We start from the raw sequence: 24,887 nt of genomic DNA on the forward strand, positions 1-24,887 counted from the left end.
TCTGTCATGCTCACCGACCACGCACAAATGCCTTTTCTCTCCAACAACAACAAAGCTATAACTGTCGGGGCTTCCTATCTGCTAGGTGGTATTATTCTCTCTCCACACGTAAATGAGAAAACTGAAGCACTGAGAGGTTGAGCAACTTGCCCACGATCACACACCTACTAAGTGGCAGAGCTGGATTTGAACCCCTGCTCCAAACTGCCATCGTGTATGGCTTCCTAGCCTCTATCAGGGCCCAGGATATAGTTACCCTCTCCTCGCCCACCTCCCTCAACTATCTACCTATAGGAAAATAAAATGTTCCAAATTTGTAAGAGAATGGAGTCAAATATTACACTGAACTTGTAGATAAACTGTGTTATTATGTACGGCACCATGTTTTGCTGGCAGAGGCGGGAATGGAAATGAGAAGCTCCGGCAACACCTGATCTTAGGGTGGCACAGGGCAAAGGCCCCTCTGGCAAGCCTGCGTCTTTGGAAGATCTGCCTGCAGTTGGGGTGGAAGGACGAAAGGTTGAGGAGGCAGCTGCGTCTTGACCTTGTGCACTGGAAAGGTGCAGCAACGAGCTGGGCCCTTACCCAGAGCTCCCACCTCCCCGGCCAGCCCCACAGTGAGGGAACCACAGGAGGGAGAGGAACGCACGCTCCACTTTTCCACGAATAGTCACTGATTCTGTGGAGGCAGGCAGCTCTGGCCCCGGCATAGACAGGGGTGTTGTCACATGGAACAACGTGACAGAGGACGGGCCAGGGAGGCTGGGAGCTGCCTTTGAGAATGTCACTGTAGCTCCCAGACCCTCCGCGTTCCCAGCTACCAAGGGCAGGGCTGGCCAGTGCCCACTGTTCTGCAAGATCTCCACTTCATCGAATAATCTGTGGGTGCACCTTGGCACGTATTCTCCCCCATCACGGACCTTGCCCCCACTTTCCTGGTGGGGCCTGGAATGCAACAGGGAAGACCGGGGACCAAGTGTTGGGAAGGGACAGCATGGGACACAGAAAGGGAATCGAGTTCTTTGATGCTCTAAGTGAAATCGTATCCTTGATGAGAAATGGCAGGTCCAAAGTGCCTTTCCCTCCTGAGTCAGTCAGGAGAAACTATTCCTCAGTAAGATAGGTCCAACATGATGACCTCAAAGGGATACTTCCTCTTTGGAGGCTTGAAACATCAACTGATACTATGTGCCAAGAAGACGTGGAAAGAGCAGCTGTCCACATCTGCCAGAATCTTCTACAGCGTGACATTCACCTGCTTGCTGGCTCTACTGTAACCTCACCATTTACTCTCCTGTTACTATGCTATAGACACAGGCATGTAAATCACCTGTAAATTACTGTCCCTCTCTCTCTCTCTCACACAAACACACACGCCCAGCCTGTTGACAGCATAAAACATGGTAGCTTAACAGCAAGTTGCACTGACTTAATTTTATAGCTGATTCTCATTTTTGTAAAAAAACGAATCTTAAAAGTTTTGTGACTCAAGTTATATCATTTAAAAATGCCTGGGGAGTTTTCCATTTGAAGAATGGAAACTTCCTGAGAGGCAATGCAAACCTTTGATACAGAGTAACTACACACCAGGAAACATTCCAGCAGTCTGACTTTTATGTGTGGTGTTTTCTTAAAGAAAGGCGCAAGAGAACTCTGGCTGAAGTGAAATAGTCACATATCGCTATTGTAATCTGTGACCTTACTAGGTTTCCTGATCCTACCAGATCCAAAAAATCAGACATTTTGAAAAACGGGTGATTTTTTTCTATGCATTTTGGGATTGCTGGCATTCAATACAGTTACCACAAAAATTCTCTTGGGTATTTTTGGAACTAAAAAGAATGAATCGAATTAACTTATAATTTTTGCTAGAATTAAAAAGTGACTATTCACTTTCTCTCAGAAATGACTTTCAATTTCCCGGAAGCAGGACTGACTGATTTGTTAGGCCTGTTCCTCAAATCAGATCTGGAGGGGTGGGTGCTTCCCCCACCCCACGCCGGAGTGGAGACCTGACCCAGACGATGGTGGAGACACCCTGGAATCCTTGGTCGTCTCCTGCATAGACCAAATAAGCAAGAGATTCGACGAGCAGCCCTTTCCAAGGGTACTGTTGCTTTTGGGAAGCTCACATCTAAAAGGAAAGGAAACTGGAGAGACATGTCGGTTTCCTCTCTGAGGCTGATGCCGTTAGGGTGTGCCAGGAACTGAACTCCCGTGCCTCCCTCACATTTATGAATCACTGGACTCAGGCCTTCAACAGGCATTTAAAGGCCCTAACCTACCATGTGCCAAGCGATCACATATATTAGGTTGAACCACGTGAAACTGCAGTTTTGTAGTTTAGGAAACAGGAATATTGGCCACTTCATACGGTTAAACCTACTACTTTGAAGGTTTCCCTAAGCTAGTGTTACTAGGTTTCCTTCTGATACCAAAGAAGGTTTAGAGCATCTAGTCACCATTTACTACGCGAGTCCGGGTCTGCCAGGTTCTCTTCCAGAAGCTGGATACGTTTTCCCCAGACCTGTCATGGTGCGATAGCCTGCATGCTTCCGCTAGACCAGCTTCTCCCAGACACCTCTAACGCACAGGCAGTCTGGGGTTTGGGCCCCGGGCCTCTACTCCTTTCCTTCCATTCCTGGGCCCTGCCTCCACCCCCCGCTCTCCCCGAGCCCCCACCGTGTGGACACCAGCCTTAGGAAAGCAATCCAAAACTGCAAAAGGAAGGCGATCTCATTTGCTCTCTTCTTGGCCATCTGCCACTGGAACAAAACTGTACCCAAAGTTCAGCTGCAAATGTATTCGCACAGGCATATCAACAGCAATCATGACATTAAATGATATACTGGCCAATTAATTGTGTTTAACAAATAGCTAAAAAAACCCACAAACCTCCCCCCCCAAAAAAAACACTGATATCTTTAAACTCTGGGGCCAAAGGAGATAACCAGTATCTCTTCACTAATTTAATTAGAACTAAGCTGCGTTCTCTCCATGCTATTCAACTTTTTGTTAACCAGATTCTCTGATAACATGACTAAAAAATTTAATCTAGTACCAAATTACAGAGTATGAGGAATAACCAAGAAGAATAAGATCAAGTTTAAAATACAAAATCAAGGTTCTGAGACACTTTATGTGCAGATACATGGTATGGACTTATTAAATGATTAAGTTTACTCAACAGTAGTTGCCGGAACACCCTCAGCAGCCCCCAACAGGGCAGCCTTTTTGACCATGAGCAACCAGGCGAATATTAACCACAGTGGCCAGAGGTGAGACCAGGGTTTCTCAATCATGGTACTGGCGACATCTGGGGCCACAGAAGTCTTTGTTGCAGGGGATTGTCCTGTGCACTGTAGAAAGTTCAACAGCATCTCTGGCCTCCACCCACTAGATGGCAGTAGACTTACCCTCTGGTTGAGGGCACTAGGTTAGATGGCTACAATCAAATGCAAGCTGAATGGTATGTGTGGGGGCAAGAGTAGTTTCCTAGGGGAACAACCTGTGTCAGCTTCACAAGCCAGAGGAAAACCTAGAGGAATGGTCTACAGACACGGTGTTATGGAGAGGAAGTTATATATAGTACTAGAGAGCAGTACCCACCTTGACAATTGTATCCCTTCTAGCCAAACTCAAGGCTGGAGAAGAAACACTGGCTGATACAGGTGAAGGGGTCCTGGGCAAGAGATGGGGCTTATGGTCTTGATCATTGCACCACGACAGAGTGGACTGGGGGACAGTGACGGCGATCTCTGCCCACGCCTGGGCCTTTGCATGACACCTCTGCCTAGAATAACCACTTCTCTTCCCACTTCATGTGGATCCTACTGGTCCTTCAGGTCTCAGCTTAAATAGCACTTTCTCCAGGAAGGGCTCTCTCTGCCCCACTGCTCTGGATGTCCTGCTCAGTGGGGCCTTGCGTCCCGATTCTCCTAGGACCTCTTCAATTCGCAACACACCACATATATTGATATTCACTGCAGTAGTTGGGTTTTCTGCTGGTTCGTCCCACTAGAGTATGAAGTTAGAGACCCTGTCTCTACTGACTGCGCAGCATGCTTCCCCAGAACCCAGCGGAGCACCCACACCCGTATACCTCTTCCCCCAAATATTTGCTGTATTCCACTGAGTGGCAGGGGAGGACCAATAGCAAAGTTCATGGACGGAATCAAGTACATGGTCATTATAGCAAACAGTTTCATCAATGTGTACACTGCTTTATTGCTGCCAAGGCGACAAGACTGGAGTGTGTGAGGCAGAAATGAATGGCGAACAACAGTATGGAAGGGGTGAAAGTTTCCATCTTTACCCACATATTTTTTGGATGTTCAACAGACCCTTATTATAATACATCTTTTGGACACATGTTTTGTACTCTGAGTCTAATCACACACCTGTCAATATATCCATAATATATACCGAAAGTCCAATGAGATAAGTTAATCGCTAAGCTGGGTGGAAGTTTTATCCTTCAAAACCAGTATTCTGAGGGGAAACAGTTTACATATTGATCAGGGAGAGGCGGGTAGCAAGGTGAGAGGGAAGGCCGTTCAAATAAGACTCGGTGAGGCTCTCATGATGTCTGTATTTCACAGAGCACGGGTTGTAATGAGCACGCGGGCAGCAGGCCACCTGCTGACATCTAGTCTGTTTGGTTCCCCGTCACCACTGCCAGTTTCCAACATCAAGCACACAGAGACATTTCCATCTAACTTTTATATGAAGAATTTAATTATCTATACACGTAACTAATCCAAAAGGTTGTATTACAGTTGTTAAAGCCGCAGGTTTATATATTTATATATTTTACATTCATATCCGTGAAAATACTGAGGCACAAGTGAACAAGGAGAAGCCCTCATCCTCTGCACCACGTGACTGGAGAGGGACCTCGACACAAGTGCCAGCACAGGATCCCCAAAGGGAGAGACACACAAACAGGTCACTACGAGTTAAAAAGTCATTAGTACAACTTCTAGATTGTGCTTGAGGCCCCGCCACCCCGTTTCCTGTGCTGTCAGCAATGGGCATTTTTATTGAGAGCTTCCAACTAGTGTTTAAAAGACAAACATGGCTTCAGCTACAGCACATCGAACACATAAACGGACCACGAGCTCCATTTCATATTAATCTGTAGAAATTCCACAGTCTAGTTAAAAAATGTAAACATTGGAAATTAATTGCAGGGAGACTTCTATACATTCTTTCTTGTCAAGAAAATTACTTGTTCAAAATGTGTCATTCCATGAAAAGTAACTGGAATAAAACTTCATATAACAGAGACTAAGAAGAGATTGTAGGTACTGTTGATCATAACAATCTCGATGGTGTTGTCTACTGATTTATGGTATGAAAACACACAAAATTAAAAACCCAAAACAGAAAACACCAACTCAACCAGATAAATCTGAGACAGAACAAACACAGGTGCTTTCTCATGTGGCTAAAAGGTCACTGTGCAAAATAAAATTAATGCAATATGATTAGAGTATCGTACAAGGTAATAGCTTTTGCCATGGAAGGAACTAATTTCTTACGTACAGGATGTATTATTACATGCTCAACAAGGTACATCTGAAACACACACACAAGCACAAATCACCGTCTGTTTAATTGGGCTCGTTCTACACGTCTTTAAAACAGATATACTGAACTCCTCTGTACTTCTACAGTAGGGGAAAAACCCAAACTACACAATTGAGTTGATAACACTGGACAAAATGAAAAAAATACATCAAGTTTCAGATCTATGGACATTTGGAACATTTTTTTAATAGCACATGCAGCATTCCTTGATAGTGGGTCTTTTTGCAAAACCAAAATAGCAAAGAAGTAATTTATTGTTTGATTGATTTTATTAAAAGGCTAAAATACATATTTAAAAATAATTTTAAAACTATTGAAAGCACCTGTGCCAAGGTGGGGGTAAGTCAATTGGAGTCACTAGGAAAGCCACAAAAGGACCCACTACCCTGTGTATTTCTGTAATTTTTGCTTCTATCTCTGCAAGTAATAACTCCACATTGCCCTCACATGCAACTAAGGTAAAATGAGGTAAACTGCTCTGCAGTGAGTTCTTCCACTCAGAAGGCAGTTGGTGATCATGCTGGAAGTCACATGATCAAGGCTGCATCTCCCATCATCCCTCTGGGCAGTGATATGGGATAGTGGGTCTCTTTGAGGACTTTCAAGCCTGAGGGGGGGATGGACAACATATGATTCCTAGAAAAAGGAGGAAAACAACACATAAGCAAAACAAAACAATGAGCAAAATTCAAGCTAGGAAAATGAGTCAGGCATGTAAACAGCATGGTGCCAAAATGATTAAAAAAAAAAAAAAAGGAAAAGGGGGGGCGGGGAGGGAGGGGACATGCTACAGAAGGAATGAAAAAAACAAAAACAACCCCACAAGATAAAGTCTCGTATTACAGAAGGTCTTCAAAGAGACTGATGCAAATGCAGCAATGGTCTAGCTTTAAGTTCTGCAAACAAAGCTCAGCAGAATCAGAGCAATGCTGCATGTTTTACCGGAAGGTACCAGAGAGGAGAGGCCACAGAGCCCCAGGGCACTTACATTGCTGGCTCGGGTCCATGTCCGTGGTCAGCTTCACGTAATTGGATGGGAAGAGCCCCACTTGGCCACTGACTTCTCCTTTCCACCAGTCAGGGTCCTCCCTGTTGAGGACGTTGATGAGCTGGCCCTTGTTGAAGGCCAGCTCGTCGTCGTTCTGGGCGGTGTAGTCGTACATCCCGATCACCTGGCACACTGCAGGAGACAGGGCCGGGTGAGCAGCTGCGTGCCTGCCGGGCAACGCGGGGGCCTTACACTCGCACGTATTCTTTGTGTCCTTTCCGAAGAGGATAAAGGGACGCGGAGGCGCTCGGATGAGCTTTGTATAGTGTGGGCGGCAGAGGAGGACACGAAGGATTAAAAAACCAAGACAGCGGCAAGAATTCCACACGAAGGCTTTAGTTTTTTTTTACAATATCTTCCTCTTTTTCATGTTTACTTGTCAGGAGAACATTTACAGTGGTAACTGAATGCTTCCGTGGAATCGTTTCTAAATTTGGGTGCAGTGGAACTCCTTTAAAAAGCTGACTCTGAAAGATTGGCCCAACTGTACAGGACAGCTGTGTATCGTGGACACTTGACCATAGTTTTTGTTTTTGTTTTTTAAGGTGACCTCCAAAAATTCCTACTCTTAGTGAAGAGCAAAATCAACTGTTTCATTCGCTGCATTTTTGCAGCTCAAAATTTTGTCTCAAAGAAAGAAATTTCCACATTTAAGAACAAGTTTTCTTTCCTCATTTTCCCTCAGACCTACAGGAGGTTAAATTATTTTCATTCCCTGGCATTTTTTATACTTCAGATAAGTCTGCATAGTGAGGTTGTACCCCCAATTCATCTTTCTTAACCAACCTATATATAGGTTTAGGCTTTTCAAATTCGCCAGCTAATTCAGTCACGTCAGCAAATTATTTCTGTGGGTTTCAACCAACCTGATGAAGGGGACACGGGCCAGGCCTCCCCAAGGGAGAGGAGATCCAGCTGGCACCCCACCCCTCTGCCTACACGAGGCCACAGCTCAAGCAAAGAGGCCCAGCTGGGGTCGGGAATCAGTCACACAGTTTGCCAATCCTTTCATTTCTTGCAAAGGCTGCCAAGTTTTAATCTTATTCCACTGGGGATGCACAGCACAGACATTTAACCACAGGTACTGGAACGAAAATTCTGCAGTTTCCACAAATGCCACCCATGAATTGGTGGCTTAATGACCTAAAGCAGAATTCTGCCCCCCTAACCTCACCCATCTCAAATATTACCGAAGCATCTACTTTGGTCTGTTCGATCAGAAAACAGCCAACCGGCTCAGCTGCAGTGCCCTCTGTTCCTTTCAGTCCTTTAGGAGTGTGTGTGCAACATCCTGCCCATTAAGCGAAGCCCCTCTGTTCACAGGAAATGTCACAGGGGAGTTATTTTAGTCTTCAGTGAGCAGCACGCCACCACCACCAGACCCCCGTGGACTCCAGCTCCATCTCCTGACCTATTTAGACCCCAGCCATTTATTTTTAGAAGTCCCTTTTTGTCCCCTCACCCCCGAGCCCAAATCCCAATTTAAATAGCTGGAAGGAAATCAAGAGAAAAAGCTGGCTTTAATGCCACAGCATTCACAACTCCTTTCGGAAGCGAGTTCCAACAAGGGCTCTGTTGTACCCAGCACAGCAAAGCTGCTGAGATTTTGGTCCTTTTGAAAAACATATTCCATATCACATTAGTTGGGTGTCAGTCCCAGCAAGTAAAAAAAGCCCTTGCAGCAGAAAAACAATCTAAGCTACTTCATGAGAAAACTGAGTGGGAAGACTAACACGCCATGCAGACCATTTTCCACGTAGAGATGAAAAACTGCTTACCTGCCGGGAATGCCGTGGGCTTAGGGGGCTCGGTTGGAGTGATTTTGCTTGTCCCAGGGCTTAAAAGTTTTACATAATTAGCAGGAAACCAGCCTATCTGGCGCTTTTTCCCACGTGCCTAGTAAAAAAAAATATATCAAAAGTTTAAAAGGTTCATGTTCTTTCACGGTATGGTTTGCTTTGTAACAGCACTCATGTAAGGTTTGCACATACCTGGAAAACGCATTAACAGTAGAATCTATGGATTACTATGCTACAAAATGAAAACACTGCAGCTCAAATTCTAATTGTGGAGGTCACTGGTCAGCAAAGCCTGAAATGTTTTTACATGGGTGGGATTGTATGGGTCACAACTCAGAGTATAAAGCAGTACATATAGGATCAAACACGGTTCATGTAATGTCAGCTCTCATCTGCTAATTTCAGGTAATGTAAGATTGTAGCTACGTGGATTTTAGGAATAATCATAGCAGTCAACACTCATTGGGTGCTTTTCATGAGCCAGGCCTGTGCTAAGCATCTTAAATGCATTTACCTGCATAATTCCAAAAGTACAACACTTTACTGTTCCCATTTCCCAGATAAAGAAAGCAAGGCTCAGAAAAGTTAAGTGACAGTCCCAAGGTCACAGGCTAGTTAGTGGCAAGCCAAGATTCACACTCATGTCTGTACTCTTCTTATTGATAATAAACAACTGTAGATACAAGATATATACATGCAATATACATAGAACACAAGGAGTCTAAACTTGACATTGTTTTCAAAAACCATCAGGCCTACATGATGGGTACAGTCACATTTTTAATTTTTCACTTCCATTCCTTTCTCCTTCACTTTGACCTAATTCAACACAAGATCCATTTATTAAGTGTTTACAAGCCAAGTACTGCTGGAAAGGGTTAGTATATGACACAGACAAACTTATAAAGTTGGTAAGCCAAGACTTACAACCATGGCACAACTCTATGAGATGCAAGAGACTCTCGTTAGGGATCATGAGAAGTGCTATGATTACCCTTGTACGTTCCACCAGGAACAGAGAAGTCAAAACAATTTACACATACACACACTCTCACACTCGAGAAGCAAGTTGCCTTTGGGAACGGACGGGAGCCATTTGAATCCCTTTTTGTAACTTTTGAATTTTAAACCATGTGAATATATTACCTATTCCAAAAGGACATACGATATAAAGAATATAAAATTAAGAGAAAAGGGAACTCCCGCCATCTTACCCCTGCTCTCCCGTCTGCCACTATATCAAGGATACTTCTGGTTCCTTTTAGAACACAGATCACATTTCCCTTTCCTTGCGGTCTGATAGACTTCATGCCCTTGGCTCAAGGACTAAAAGCTTCTATTTTCACAGTGAATTCACCAATGATCGAAGCCACTCATTTACCAGTTCCCACATGCTTTATCTGTGTTGTATATGCCACAAGGCTCACAATGGTCCCCCCTTCCCCACCCCTGCAGTTTCACAAGGGCAGACAGAGCTCACTGGCAATTTCTTCATTTGTGTATCCACGATGAGAAACACTGGTTAAAGCACCAGAAGCCCTCCTGAGCATGGCAACTCACCCACTTTATTGTGGAGTCCAAGACCCCTTCAAAACTCTCTTTTGAACAAGGTACTAGGAGCGTGAGGACAAAAAAATGTGGTTGCTGCCTTCAAGGAGCTGATAACCGACATGCAGAAATAAGAAATATTCATGGACAGCTAATAATAATGTCAGCATCAATATTAAATATCAAGAGTGGTACAGGCATCAGAGCCATCATAGTTCAGGGGAAGGAGATGTCACTTCTGGTGGGGTGGTCAAAGAAAGCTTCCGGAAGCAGTGGCACTTGGCCAGCTCTTGAGGATGAGGGAGAGGTCAGAGACCACCACTTGGGGAGACATATGATGAGTAAAGGCAGTGAGGCATGAGAGTCCAGGGGAGTTAGCTTGTTTTCCAGACAGCAATTCACCAAATGAACCTGGAGGGGAGATGTCACTGACAAGTGACAAGACCGGTAAGAGGTATGGCTGAGACGAGAAGAGTGGCACCTGTGGGATGCCCGCACGGCAGCCTGAGGAGGGGCAGTGGGAGTCACTCAAGTCTTTAGAACGGGAAAGGGACGTATATAGAGCAGAAGGCCTATTAGGTGATGACAGCCAACTCTCCACAGGGAGTGCGACCCACAGGTCTGAGGAGGGCCTCTTCCTATCCAGCAAAGGAACAGACACATTAAAGGGGAGGGGACCTTAGGACTCCAGGTCACATCGCTGAGCCAGGAAGCTGTAGCTGGTCAGACAGGGTTTTTATGGCCGCCCACTAGCGAGCTCCCCAGGGCAAGTTTCATCTTTGGCTTCACTCGAGGCTATGCCGTCCATTCCAGCCAAGATGCATTTCTTTAGTCCACTGGCTCACTCTTCACTCTTAAGGCACTTTATTTTTTTAAATTAATTGTCCCATATGCACAGAAAAGTACTGTATTTCTTCAACTTACCACAGTATAGATTTTCCTCTCCTTGACAAATGTTTGCATCAACAAAATGGTGAACTGAGGACGGATAGATGGGGACACAGACACACGGACATGGACACACACACACACATTCACACATGGAAATTAAAATGTTGTGAGGTATAGATGTGGCTTAGAACACATGCACACCTGCTATTGTACCACACCGTCTAATGCCCCCACGGAAAGCGCCGCTTCTGTAATGCCTGACACTTAATGGTAACTTCTATGCAGGTCTTCTTCATCATGAATTCTCATTATCTCAACACTCACTGTCTGACTCAGGAGCCAATAGATTTGGATAAGTCTTCAGAAGAATCCTTATCTCTCACAATTCTACTATTGGATGTCCAAAGCTTAGGAACCAACAGATTTGGATAATATGGAATCGGTCGCTCGCTGTTCAAACGCAGGATTACTTTGCAATGAAACTGCATCCCTTTGAGATTTTGCATATTCAAATTTGGACAGAGAATTTCAAACAAACAGAAAAGACACTAACTTGCAGCTCTCCTTCCCACCATCCACCTGGGTTCTTTTTTCGGATCAAAATCAGCTGACCAGGGGCCAGGGTAAGCTGCTCGGGACCCGTCGCAGTGTACGAAGCAATAACCTGGGCGATTTCTGAAAAACAAGATCCAACATCGTGGGGTACTGTTATAGTCAAGAGAAGAAAATTCTACGAAGACACAGCCACCCCCCAGGTTCACAGATTACCATCATCAAAGCCAGTCTACTGGGCTAGTTTTCTGCTAAATGAAGTAGGCTCACTCAATTGTCCCCCTGTCCCCCCATCCCACAGCCTACATCACAAAACAGCATTCAAGGGCTTGGTTGATCTTTTGGTTCGGTCCAGTCTGCTCTAGGACTCTCCACATCATCTCTCAGAACTTACTTACCAACTTCCCTCCACGAACTCTCCCTCCTTCCCCAATTCCTGCACCTTCTGTCTCAGCCCTTCCCACTATTACTGTAAGCACCCTGAGGCACACAGCTGCGCCCCATTCATCTGCCCCCCACAGCTCTCAGCACACAGTGCACTCAAGGATGGCGAAGTGAATAAAGGAACACAAGTGATGCTTTTCCACCTGTCAAGTACAGGAGAAAGAGAAATTCTGTTTCCCTCAGACACCTTGGGAGCATGGTACTAGCTGATGTACACTGTGGCTTTAGACTCGCACCCTCGCCCAAGGGACCAGTTTCTTTGCAGCTCACATTTTTAGGGTGATCCCTGAATATTAGGTCAGAATCATGTCAATGTGAGTTTGCTTCTTTTTATTTTGAGTTAAAGGAGGAACCTCGGGTTACGATGGGAATTTTATGCAAAAACAATTGAGCACAGAAAAAAATGTAAATAGTTCTGTACTTTTCCTGAATGTTAAAAAAATCTCATGGGAAAAATTCCAGCAGTACCACAGACTAGGCTCTGAAAAGTACAGGAGGTTGAGTATGAAAAGACAAAATTCTTCTCTGACTGAATTCTGGCGTACCTGCAGTGACTGCTTTCCGAACTTCTAGAAGCAATACAGAACAAACTGTTCTACCCACTCTCCCCATCACAATCATGCTTGAAAGAAAGGAGGAATGAAGTCAAGAAAGAAAGAGGTAAAAAGGCCCCATCCTCTGACAGTACTTCCTACTTCTCTAGAGGAACACGAGCTCCCCCCCCCCGCCCGCACCCCCGTTACCCTGATCTGCAGTCAGTGCTGGGCACCAGGCTAGGAGCGCAGGCTGTCATGGTGCCAGCCTAGCCCTGCCAGAGGCTTCAGAGAGCTCAGAGGAAGCGAGACAGCGCGCAGCTTTCATACGTATATACCCTGGCTCTGCTGAGAGCTCAGGCTGGGACATCTGTGCTAGGGACAGGCATTCTCCCCTAAAGCGCCAAGGACTAGCTCCAGAGTCCAAGAGTTTCTGGTGGGGACAAAGTCCAGATCAGTAACCTATTTGGCCTCAGATATTTCTGCTCCTCAAAGGACCTGGCACATGTGGCCAGCGAGCGGCCCCAGCATTTTTTCCTGGCTCTGGCGTCCCCAAGCAGCTCACTGGTTTCAGTGCGAAGTTAAGCCCATTGGACCCTGTGGAACAACAACTCAAAATGCAGACCACTCACACTTAAGACAGATTCGGCCCTGGTGGTCTGAGTCTGACTAAAACCCTACGACAACCCGAAAGCCCACTTTTCCTTGCCAGATAAGCCCATTTGGAGCCGAGAACCACATACAGATACACAAATAAATCCCTCGCTTGGCGTAGCGGTGACTCTTTCAACCTATAATTTCCTGGGGCTATAATAGCAAAAAAGCTCAAATGACCTAGATGAGGAAGACGTGCCACACAAACCATATGATTCACATCTGCTTCTCTCTTTCATGCTTCTATTTATAGAACATGTGATTTTGTTTAAAAAAACAAAAACACTGAATTCAGAGGGATGACTATGATGTTGTACCTTCAATATGCACCTGAGGAAAACCACCCAGTAGCTTCCAAACTAACGGGACCTACACTCTGATAATAATAATGACTCTTGCTCCTCTGATCTCCACTATTTATGGCCTGGGACTGAACGTGCTGTCGGGAAAGGTAAAAGGGCTTCCGGAGTCTAACGAGATGACTGAGCAGCAGCTCACCCCAAACCTTACGCTCCATGCACTACGACTCCCCGCCATCTTGCCTGGTTCTTCACTGCCCGAGGGAACTCTGTCCCATGTGTGAAGCAACAGCCATATTTCATAACCATGTACACATTATTTGGGGATTCCAAGGAAAGGATCTACTATGTCCACCACTCTTAGGAAAGACTACTTTGTCTTTTTGTGCGTTTGTTTTTTAAGCTTCTGGCCTTCATAAACAAAAATTGGGAGCAACTATCAATTACATTCAAAACATTGAAAAATAAGCATCAGGGTTTGTAACTTACCAGGTTTTTTTCCTAAACTCCCTGTTTTCCCAGCAGTTCCAGAGCCCTTAAAACAGAGCAAAAGGTCTCATTTGCATACTGCAGAGTTTTCATCATGCAACTTAAAAAATGATTAGTGACGACACACACCCACGTGAGCCCCTGAATCCCCCTTTTCATTCCGGGGAACACAATAGCACTATATATTCTGAGATACAGACGTGCATCAGGAAAACACGGGACAAAATAAGTCTTTTAAAACATGCAGCTTTTACTCTCTTTGCTAGAGAAAACTTAGCAAAGTAGGGGGCACTGTAGGGTCCCAGGGGCTCAAGTACTAAGTAGCGAAGGCACATCCTGTCCCTGGGTAAAATCAAATGGGCTGCCACGCTAGTTGGACTATTAGTCTATTCCCTAAAAACTAAGCTCATGCTTTATGTTCAAATGGTTAATTATTAGTTTACATATAAAAAGTACCGACACCCATGAGCACAACACCCAGATTTAATACATGAAAATATTAATATTTTGCTACATTTGCTTTAGAACTTTTTTTTAAAGAACTACAACAGTACAGTGGCCATTCAAACATCCCCTCCCCCATTGCCTTCACCTCTTTATCCAAAGAGGCAGCTACTCTCCTGTGTAGCCTTTCTACTCAAATCTTAAGCTGTTTAAACACTGAGTTTCTCTGTCCATGCTGGATGCACAATCCATAAAAGCAGAACATATTTTTTTCCAACTATTAAGTGTTTCAAAGTGCTCTGGAGTTGAATTCCTTCATGGATACTCATGGAATTTTAAACCGGCCGAGTACGCCAACAGAGAACTGGAGTCAGGACAGAGGCCTGGCTGAAACCTGTCCTTCTAAAGTGCTGTATTCTGAATTAATTTTCAACCTCCAGTCCCTATCTTGCAGTACATTAAGTATTCCAATTAAAAGAAAAGTCTCAATAAACAAAATGAGAGTTACTGTAAGAATAAAAATATGTAATTTATCTACCAGGAACCCAACTCATCATAGTTCCTTTATTTTGGTTATTGAAATTTCACAACCATTTACCAGGGCAAGTTTGAGTTAAAATTTTTACTCTGATAATGCTTTCTGTATTAATAAACAAAGTTATACAATACCAATCTCCCTTGCTGTTTGTATAGGCTGCATATCAAAATAAAGGAAAGCTAATGAAACAAGAGTCCAAATGACCAGTTCCATTCCCAGTGCAGTCTTCTACTATACTCCTTATATTCCATAAAAAGAACAAGGCAACTAGCAATATCATCGTAGCTTCAATGTGCTCCCTGTTAAAGATCACAGCCAGCACCTCAGCTAAGATGTCCTCGGAAGGCCAGGGTCAGACCCGGCATTCCTCAACAATGCAGTGGCAGAGCTGCCCAGGCTGTGTGCCCAGCGCATCTCAGACAGAGAAGGGAGGCCAGGATGGCACAAGCGCTCCTGTACCCCTGGGGCAATTCTGGAATCTGAGGCTGGGTCTGGTTTTTACCTTTGGCAGGATATTTTCCTTACACACTGAACTCTGTGTCTAAGTAGGGTGAAAGAGCTGACTTTTTAGATTTTTTTCATTATTATGAAACAACGTAGATAAATGTCCCAAACCTTTAGCACTGCTAGTTCTTCTGTGGCTAATAATTTAAGACTACGGTTAAGAAAGCACCTTATAGCTCAGCTTACCTTTAAAAAATGTCACAGTGTATTTTTTTTTTAACTTACTGACTTCAGATGGCTTTTTATAGAAAACTATATATAATTTATTAAAATTGAAGTGATGGCTTTTGTGTTTTAACTAATCCAAAAGGTAAAGTCACTTTAAAAGTTTTCATGCCTGGTAGCAGAAATCCAGTTTAATGTTTCCCCCACCCCTTGAAAAAACATCTGCATAATTCTTATTGAATCCAACTGGCCGGCATGGAGAAGAATTTAATTCCCTCTCTCCAGGTCTGCAGAGGACAATTTGTTGGCTGTCTTACAGGGGAGGTACTTTCTTCCTGGCTTCTGCCAGATTCTCCAAGGGTAGGCCGACTTCTGCAAATCCTATCAGGGGAGTTTCAGTGAGCTGTTCTCCAGACCACAGCATGGGAAAACAAGGAAACAAAAACAACAATAAAGATGCTCCCTAAATAACAAACCCATGCAAAATGAACTATTCTGAGAACTGCAGGGAAGGTGAGAAGGTCGGTGGCAGTACTGCAGCATGTCACAGGCCCAGCCTCGCTCTCAGAGCAGCTAGGGCCCTGTGGAGGGGCCCAAGCTGCACCCTCCTACTAGCATTCAAATGAGAGGAGCCCTGTCCATTTGTTTACACCTGAGGCAGTGGCTTCTCTAGGCGCTTTACCAGCCTCTTCTCTCTGTGCCTAGAAGGCATGAGGAGAAAGAACAGAACTGCGACCTGATTGCCTGCACTTAAAAAAAAAAAAGAGCCCATTCTTGTTGGTTTATTTATGTGCAATGGATCTGTTAAATGACTACATCTATACCCCCGAAATTCTCCACTAACTTGACACTGGCCACTTCGAGATGGGCTCCCATATTCGGTAGGCCCACCCCACCATTTCATTAAACTTGCACTATCTCCAGAGCACATTTTATGCAATTGAATTTTTTGAGCCCCATTTAACAACAATGGGAGCCATTTCTGATTTAGAAGGATAACAGCATTTAAAATAATTTCAGACCCTTATCAACGGAGATACTAAGGCCTCGCCAAAAGTGTACCAATCCCTTAGACCTTGTGCCTTCCTACTGCGTAGGCATATAAGTTTGAGAAACTCTCTATTGCCCAATATTCTGGGGACAGTATCCCCAAAATACTTTTGTCTACATGGGCAAAATCCTGCTGTGTATCTTTCTTGGGGTGTCCCAATTCAGTGACCACGAAGACCTCATCAAGAACGTTTACTCAAAAAAAAAAAAGGTCAATGAAGAAAAAAGAAAAAAACAAAAACGTTTACTCCAAATCCTATGTCAGTTACACGCAGGAATAGAGATGAATATTGAACATTATCCCAGCTGATACAGCACAGCCTCCGCTCAGCCCCGGGGAGTTCTTCTGCGGGTGGGAAGCCACGGCTTACCCTGCAGCACCAAATGACAAGTTCAAACAATTACAGGTCACACTGTATTGGCTGTCACATTCCAGGACTTAGCAAAACCCAACAAAGTGTTCCACCTTCAAACATGTGAAGAGAATCACTGCACAGACAGGGAGAGGAAGCAGTTAATGTGGGTTTACCTCTGAATCTTTAAGCCTCACATAGTTAGATGGGAAGACTCCGGACTTGTCGCCCACTGTTCCTGTCCACCAGTCACCATCTTTCTTGGTAACCAAAATCACATCCCCTTGCTGAAAGGTTAAATCGCCTTGCTCAGAACTCTCGTAAGTGTACATGGCAATAAATTCTGGTGGGGAGAAATATCGAGATACGGAGAGAGCTTGATTGTTGACAGAAATCCCAGACAGCTTTGCAAAAGCAAGTTTATGAATAAGGGAGTTAGGATAATAAGACCCATTCCTGAGAAGGGCTAGTCACGGATAAAATATGGCGTTGCAGAATACCCTGGGCTCCAAATTCTCCAACAGCACATAAAAATTCAGTAACTGCAGCCAGGGAGACAATTCCTGGGAAGGAAGACCCAGCCACAGGAACACAAAAACCCAGCTGCGCGCCTACCAACACTGAGCACCACCAAGAGTGATCTATAATTTAACATCATGATTTCTTTTTAAAATGAAAATGGTTTTCCCATTTGTAACTAACAGTTACTGAGCAGCCATGCTGTGCTGAGCACGGGGTTAGATACAGTGACTTGCAGCTTCCGGTCTGCACATCAAGTATCTGTATTTCAGTTTGGAGGGTACCAAGCCACGATTTTAGAAAATGTTTACATACAGTACACCCTGTATGTAAATTAAGACACATTTTTCATTACTCAAAAGCCTGAGTGAAAACTTATGTCCTACTGTGACATATACACAGATGATAGGAAGCTGTTGGAACAGGAAATAAAAAATATATGTTATTTTGTTAAAAATGGGCATCTACTTGTGATTCAAATGCATAAACAGGTAGACTGGGCTACAATGAAAGCCGACACCAGGAAATAATCAAGCCTTTTTGAACAAGTTGAAAAGACAAATCACAGTTTCGTACATTTTATTATTCATGTAATTTCCTCTTACGAATAAGAACTAATGTTCTTCACTGTCTTGAATGTGAAGCCTCTGCATTCCAGAGGAAATTCTTCTTTTTAATTATAAGCAGCTGATTTTACTACAGCTTAGAAACCAAGTCACATGCTCAGAAAGATCACTAGACACAAAATTCGAGACACTACACTAGGGACAGGATCAAGATGTACAGAAAGATGAACCTAAGCTTTTTTCCCCACTTTTTCTCTGTTTTATCCTAGGCCTTTGTATAATTTTTGAAAAGCAATAAAAAAACACCATCGACTGAAAGTTCATTTTGCTGTATGCTTCTCACTAAAACTCCAGTGCAGAGCCTAAGGTTAATTAACAGACAGAAATTTAGTATGGAGGAATCCTTTGGCTAATTGTAAGCGCCTCTGCAGGAGGCACTAGTGAAAGCTAAAACAAACACAAAAAGAACACAAAACCCCCCATGGCTTGTGCTAATGTGTGCAGCTCTGCGATGTGGGGGGCTCTCCAAGGCTGCCTGGGCTGCCGGTTCAGCGCTGACCCATAGGAGGCCGGGGCCAGCACGACTACTGGTGAGTGCCCGCCCTCGGCAGACACAAGGTCACCCAAACGTGCCAAGGAGAACAGAAGACTCTCTGTGTTTGGCCCTCCAGGGCTGGTAACACACACCTCCACAGTTAAAACTGGAAAAATTATTTCCCACACAAGGAAATCAGAGCTTGGCAGCTTTCATAAGGACGTTCTTTTTCTGTTAATACATTTCTTTTCTTGATTTCTCAATATTGTGACCCTCCCTTTTCACTTTGCTCCGTTACTTGTTTCTTAGCTCATGTTTGGCCACTTAGATAGGATCCTTGGCAGTCAGTCGGTCCTGTCCCCGGTGATTCCTACACTCAAAAGCCACTTTCTCAAAAAACGGATCCAAATGTTGAAGGAACTTTCAAAATGCTTAAGAAACTTCAGAAGCATGAACTCCAGCTGAACCCAACACTACAGTGTAAGACACCAGAGACTGGAAGACTGTGGCTGTACTGGGCCTGCAGCCCTGCCCACAGCAGTCTGGGGCTGCTTCTGGTTTCAATGAAAGCCTGGAGACGCAGTGGCACCTCACCACGGAGACCCTCCACCAGAGACATGTAACGCAGGGCACTGGCCTTTCCCAAGCCAACATTTTAAGAGCTACTCAAACTGACAATCTGTTTAATCTGGTTTACGGTTTACTTGAAATTTGCTGATGATTCATGCAGTCTGAATAAGCAGCTCATTAATACTAATACTAAATAGATTTTCTCAGAATTTCAGATGCCAGTGTCCTTCCACATCCCTCCAGGGTGCCAGCAATCTTTCCCAATATTTCTAGTATCTAAATCATTTCAAATGGGTGTAAGAAATGTGCAATCTTTCCTAATATTTCTAATATCGAAATCATTCCAAAATGGGTGTCATAAATGTCAACTAAGATTAGAATTGAACTCTCTTCTGTTGCCCAACTTTATGTGCGTGGTTCATCTGTGACCTATTTATTGAGGCCTTAAATGTTGAGGCCTTGACATGTTTCAAAACAAACTGACATCCATCAACACCGCTGTTAGGTAAGAAAGCTCACTGCTTTCTGTGGCTCTATCAATAACCCAGGAAATGAAGCAAAAAGGAAATGAAAGTAGCAGGAATTTACTGAGCTTCATTCTAAAAACTGTACACATGTTATTTCATAATCCTTGTAAATAATGTCCTAACTCAAAGGGTGGTTATTATGCCCACTTTACAGACGAGGAAGTTAAGGCATGACCAAAATTACAAGGTTACTAGGTGAGGGAGCTAGGATATAAGCTTTGGTGCTTGAGACAGACTTACAGGGGGTGGGGAGGGCAGGTCATCATATGCCTTATACATACTGACTGCGTGTGCTGTGTTTCAATGAACTTTTTGCCTTGTTCTAACAGTGGATAAAAAAAAAAAATCATTAAAATGATAAGAATGTGTAAAAAGAACTATGTTAATGACTGTTTTGGTGGTAATAGCAAAAGCTGGATGCAATAAAATGCTGGACTTGTTTAGTGATGGATAAAGTTTTACCATTATACATAATTAAAACAAAATGTTTTTTTCACTTGTAAAATTCTTCTTGAAAAAGTACCTTTGTTACTGTGGGTCTGAAATACCATTAAACCTTAATCCTTGCTATCTCCATGGAAATAATTGTTTTAATAATTCCAGTTGTCAAAAGGCAAGGTTTCGAAGGAACGCAGCAATCTCACAATGGCAAACAAACTAAACAAAACATTCTATCCTCCTATAATTTATTCAAGGAACCCATGAAATATTACTACATAATTGCGTAGACAATTATCTGTTAGCTACAAACACTGTTCAGACTGCTACGTGGAAAGCCTGTCTGACTCAGGGTGCATTCTTCAATTAGTACTTACCGTGTTTCCCTGAAAATAAGACCTAGTCGGACAATCAACTCTAATGGGTCTTTTGGAGCAAAAATTAATGTAAGACCCGGTCTTATTTTACTATAACATAAGACCCGGTATAAAATAAAATAAAATAATATAATATAATACAATACAATATAATATAATACCGGGTCTTATATTAATTTTTGCTCCAAAAGACGCATTAGAGCTGATGGTCCAGCTAGGTCTTATTTTTGGGGAAACATGGTGTGATAATGGCTATATTGAATGTAGAAAAGACATGAGAATTTACCATTAGAGCCTGAATTATGTAGGTTTTTAACTCATTTTTAAACTCATGCTACATACTAGCATATACAATCCTTAGGATTATGTCACAAAGCAAAGACCAGGAAATAAATTAATTATTTGTGTAATAAACACTCAAAATGAAATTTTTAGGCCTAAATAATCTGGTGTGGTTGTTTACGTGGAACATAGAAACTGAACTTCTGTTTCATTTGGGGCGGTCCAGATGGCCTGACGTTACTGTGACAGCTTTACTGGACTGTATAGTTATGGCTTCAAAACAAAATACCTATGTATCGGTCAAAGAATAGCAACGCCCACAAGTTAGCTATAAATAAAGATGCTCAGAAAACTTGACCCTCAGTGACGATGATGGGCCTGTTTCAAAAGTCAAAGGGCTCATAATCAAATGTAATTAGAAAATTCAGTTTTTATGATCAATATATCTGAGAGTAATTTGAAAGTCTCCATGAAATATTTTGCTTTTGTAAAGAGCTAAACTTTTACTTTACCTAAAAATTTAATATACTAAACATAAATTAATGTTATATATTAAATAAATAACTATTTAAAAGTGAAATCCAATCTTGGTTCAAACATTTGCTGTTCGTATTACATAATTTCCTTGACCCATCTAAAAAACATAATTTGACTCAGGTTCTCACCTTCTCCCGAAACGGCTGGCTTGGCTGCTGGGGAAGCTACTCTCTTTAGACTAGCCGGACTTTCTGAAGAACCAGAATCCATGCTGAAAAAGGGAGGGGAGGGGTGGGCAGAAAGTATTTTAATTTTTATCTTCAAAGAAATTAAACAAATGACATTGATTTTTTTTTAAACTGCTTAACATTTAAAACTTTGAACAATCTACAGATGAAATAGATGCACTTAGTTAAAACACACGGTAAGGTACAAGAGGCCTGATTCTAAGCTTATATATTTGTTTTTCAGCACTACGTTATGCTGGACAGACAGCCAACGTATTGGTCTATTTCAAAGCAAGACTGACAGATCCTCAGCCAATTATTTCTATTTTTATCTTCTTAAAGCTCAGAATTTGTGCTGAACATCAATACAGTTGGAATAATTAGACAACAACCTGGTTAAAGTTCCATGCTATAAGGCTCCTAATGAAAAAGATAATTCACTCTTCCAATTACTTCCCCAAATGCCGTTGGCCTCTAAGTATTCATATGTATCTGGCACAGTACCGGTACTAAGCTTATGAAGAGAGGCATAATCTACAACAAATCCACAAGAATGCTTCAGGTCTCAGAGTAGAACTCCCTTTTGCAGAAGTTAATGAAAAGCAAGACATGCTGGCTTCCACAAGGGAGGGAAAAAATGACCATTTATCTGTAAAAGGCTCCCATCTTGTTGACACATACTCTAATTTTTGCAGTTAAAAGATCCCGAAGACAAAAGAATCCTGCAACTCCTATCTGAATCTGAACCCGTGCAAACAGTAATTTAATGACTGATATTGTTTTCATCTAATAGAAGCAGATAAACACAAAAATACCTTGTAGATTTCCTTATGGGCCCTGAAATGAGTTTCACGTAAGACTTGGGGAACCAACCCTTCTGACCTTGAACTTCTCCAAACCACCACATGTCTTGCTGTTCCAGGACGGTGATGACATCATTTTTGTTAAAATTTAAATGGTTGTCTTTCTTGGCTCTCCAGGGATACAGGGCTTGTGCCTGGAGCCCCTCCACCTTTTCACCCTTGTGTGGAATAAGGTAAAGGACCTCTTGTTACTTTGTGATGTGTATCAATTCCGACCACACGAACATTCCTCCCCAATAAGAACACTCCAGCACACACCCAGCCAGAGGACCTGCTCAGGGCAGGTGGTTACAGATGCTTCACAGTTTCCCAGTAATTGTTTATTTTCAAAAGTGTAGGTGAAAACCTGCCAGCTACTCACAAAGCCATTGTCTGGCCATCTAGAACTCTCTATGTAAACAAGCCAGGAGGTCATATTTATTCTGTTGCCCCTGGCTGTGTGCTTTATACATTTTCGTTCTATTTTAACTCTCAAGTTGCCCAGGGTACCCTCCGTCCCCCATTTCCAACCTTATCTGGATGTTTAGTGGGAGATTAATACTGGAGCAGAAATCTTACAAAATCCCAAAGGATAATTAACTGACATCTTAGTTCAGGTGGACACAGGAAAACATGCCCTGCATTGGACTCGGCTTGTGTTAGTTCCCTTTTCAGAACAGAGGTTTGGTTAACCTAAATCTATTGTAATCACCATTGATTGCACATCTATATGCAAGACATTATGGGGTTACCGAGATAAATAAAATGCCATCTCTGCTTCCCCAGAATAATTTAGATTAAGACACTTTATTAACCATAAAGCATTATAAAAAGGGGACAGTATGATATTATTAGCAAAGAACTCACAATTAATAAGGAAGAAAGAGATACAAACTACTATGACTACCATGAGGCAGAATGAAATATGCTAATAAGAGGTTCCAGCCATTCACTGTGGGAACAGAGAGAAAAGAGGCATTAATTCTGCCTGATGGCACCAGGGAAAGCTTCGTGGAGGAGGTGGCTTTTGAGCTAGGCCTTGAAGGATGAGCAGCATTTTGACAGGTAGGGCTTCGGAGGAAGGGCAGTCCAGGCCGAGGGCGCAGCACAGGTAAAGGCCTACAGGCGGTACATGGTGAAGGGTCCAGGAAAAGGAGCAGAATCCAGGGGTGCGTGGGGCCTAGTTTCATGTAGGGGTGTAGTGTGAGGTGAGGCTGGAAAGGAGGGTGAGGCATTTACTGTCTTTTTAAAAATGATAACACAATACCATTTAATAGCTTAAAACATTCCTCAAAAATACGTCAAATTTCAATCACATACTTCATAAATGGACATGAACAAAGCATAATGCCCAAAGACAGTTCATTCTGAACCAATTTGTACTTGCCTTCAGAAGACATTTGCATATAGACATTTGTATATTGCATATTGATGATTATGTCTGATATGTGGAGAATTTATGACAGGTCAAACAGTTTCAGCATCCTTGTTGATAACTTCTACACCCTGGTCTTCATGGGTTCTCACCTTCTTAAACCTACAACACCCTTATTTCTTCCACTTCAACCACGAGGTCTGACAATGAAGTTCGCGAACTTGTTGCAACGATGTTGCTAACCTTTTCTGATATCAGAGGGATTATTCATTGTGAATTTGTACCAACTAGACAAACAGTTAACCAAGTTTACTATTTGGAAGTGCTGAAAAGGCTTCGGGAACAAGTTAGACGACCTGAACTTTTCGCCAACAATTCATGGCTCTCGCATCACGACAATGCACCAGCTCACACCGCACTGTCTGTGAGGGAGTTTTTAGCCAGTAAACAAATAATTGTATTGTGACACCCTCCCTACTCACCTGATCTGGCCCCCAATGACTTCTTTCTTTACCCGAAGATAAAGGAAATATTGAAAGAAAGACATTCAGGACATCAAGGGTAATATGACGACAGCTCTGGTGGCCATTCCAGAAAGAGAGTTCCAAAATTGCTTTGAAGCGTGGACTAGGCACTGGCGTCGGTGCATAGCTTCCCAAGGGGAGTACTTCGAAGGTGACCATAGTGATATTCAGCAATGAGGTATGTAGCACTTTTTCTAGGATGAGTTTGCAAACTTGTCACACCTTGTATACACTCCTTCAAGTTCTCAGAGCTGGAAGGTTTCTCTGAATTTCAAACACCTGCCGGGGACCATCTATTCTTTGCCCCCTATTTTCTTCTCTCGCACTCACAGAGAACCCCATAAACTCACCACAGGGGCTCTCACAGCTCTTCTGTACTGTCTAATCCTCTCGGCCACTTCCATTTATTTCTCTTCAAGAATGGACCCCATTTCAACTGTGCCCTCAGGAGTATTTCAGAATCTTTTTCCCTGAGAAATCTTCCCTGTAACGCCTTGTCAATCTCTCTACATAGATTTGCCTGAATAACCCAGCCAGGGGTTGGCCAGACCTTGGACCCTGGGTTTAAATCCCAAGTCTGTCACTTCCTAATTCTGTGACCTTGGGCAATTACTTAATCACTCTAGGCCTCAGTTTCCACATCTATAAAACAGCAATACTTTCTTTAAAAGGCTGTCAAGACAAGATGTATTTATGGTACGATGATGGCAATAATCGTAACAGTG

At 43.1% G+C, this 24,887-nt stretch overlaps 1 protein-coding gene across 7 annotated transcripts in view; it reads right to left on the reverse strand.

The window, feature by feature from the left end:
• The window catches only part of ITSN1 (intersectin 1), a 182,996-nt gene that overhangs the window by 34,283 nt on the left and 123,826 nt on the right, over window positions 1-24,887 (reverse strand). For 5 of the 7 annotated variants that reach the window (XR_012494005.1, XM_019730239.2, XM_074325803.1 and 2 more), the window contains 7 exons: window positions 22,237-22,442; window positions 21,383-21,465; window positions 17,080-17,246; window positions 13,850-13,895; window positions 11,432-11,553; window positions 8,419-8,536; window positions 6,581-6,772 (listed from right to left, as the gene is read on the reverse strand). Coding sequence is in view for 6 of the 7 variants with exons in the window: in XM_019730239.2 (XP_019585798.2) it covers window positions 6,581-6,772; window positions 8,419-8,536; window positions 11,432-11,553; window positions 13,850-13,895; window positions 17,080-17,246; window positions 21,383-21,465; window positions 22,237-22,442 (934 nt within the window). In the remaining variant the exon portion in view is untranslated. Of the gene's footprint in view, window positions 1-4,715; window positions 6,229-6,580; window positions 6,773-8,418; window positions 8,537-11,431; window positions 11,554-13,849; window positions 13,896-17,079; window positions 17,247-21,382; window positions 21,466-22,236; window positions 22,443-24,887 lie in introns of those variants that run through there. The other 2 variants (XM_019730245.2, XM_019730241.2) reach the window with 2 other exon arrangements.

This window comes from Rhinolophus sinicus, linkage group LG01 (genome assembly GCF_036562045.2).
Source record: "Rhinolophus sinicus isolate RSC01 linkage group LG01, ASM3656204v1, whole genome shotgun sequence".
Taxonomy (NCBI): Eukaryota; Metazoa; Chordata; class Mammalia; order Chiroptera; family Rhinolophidae; genus Rhinolophus; species Rhinolophus sinicus.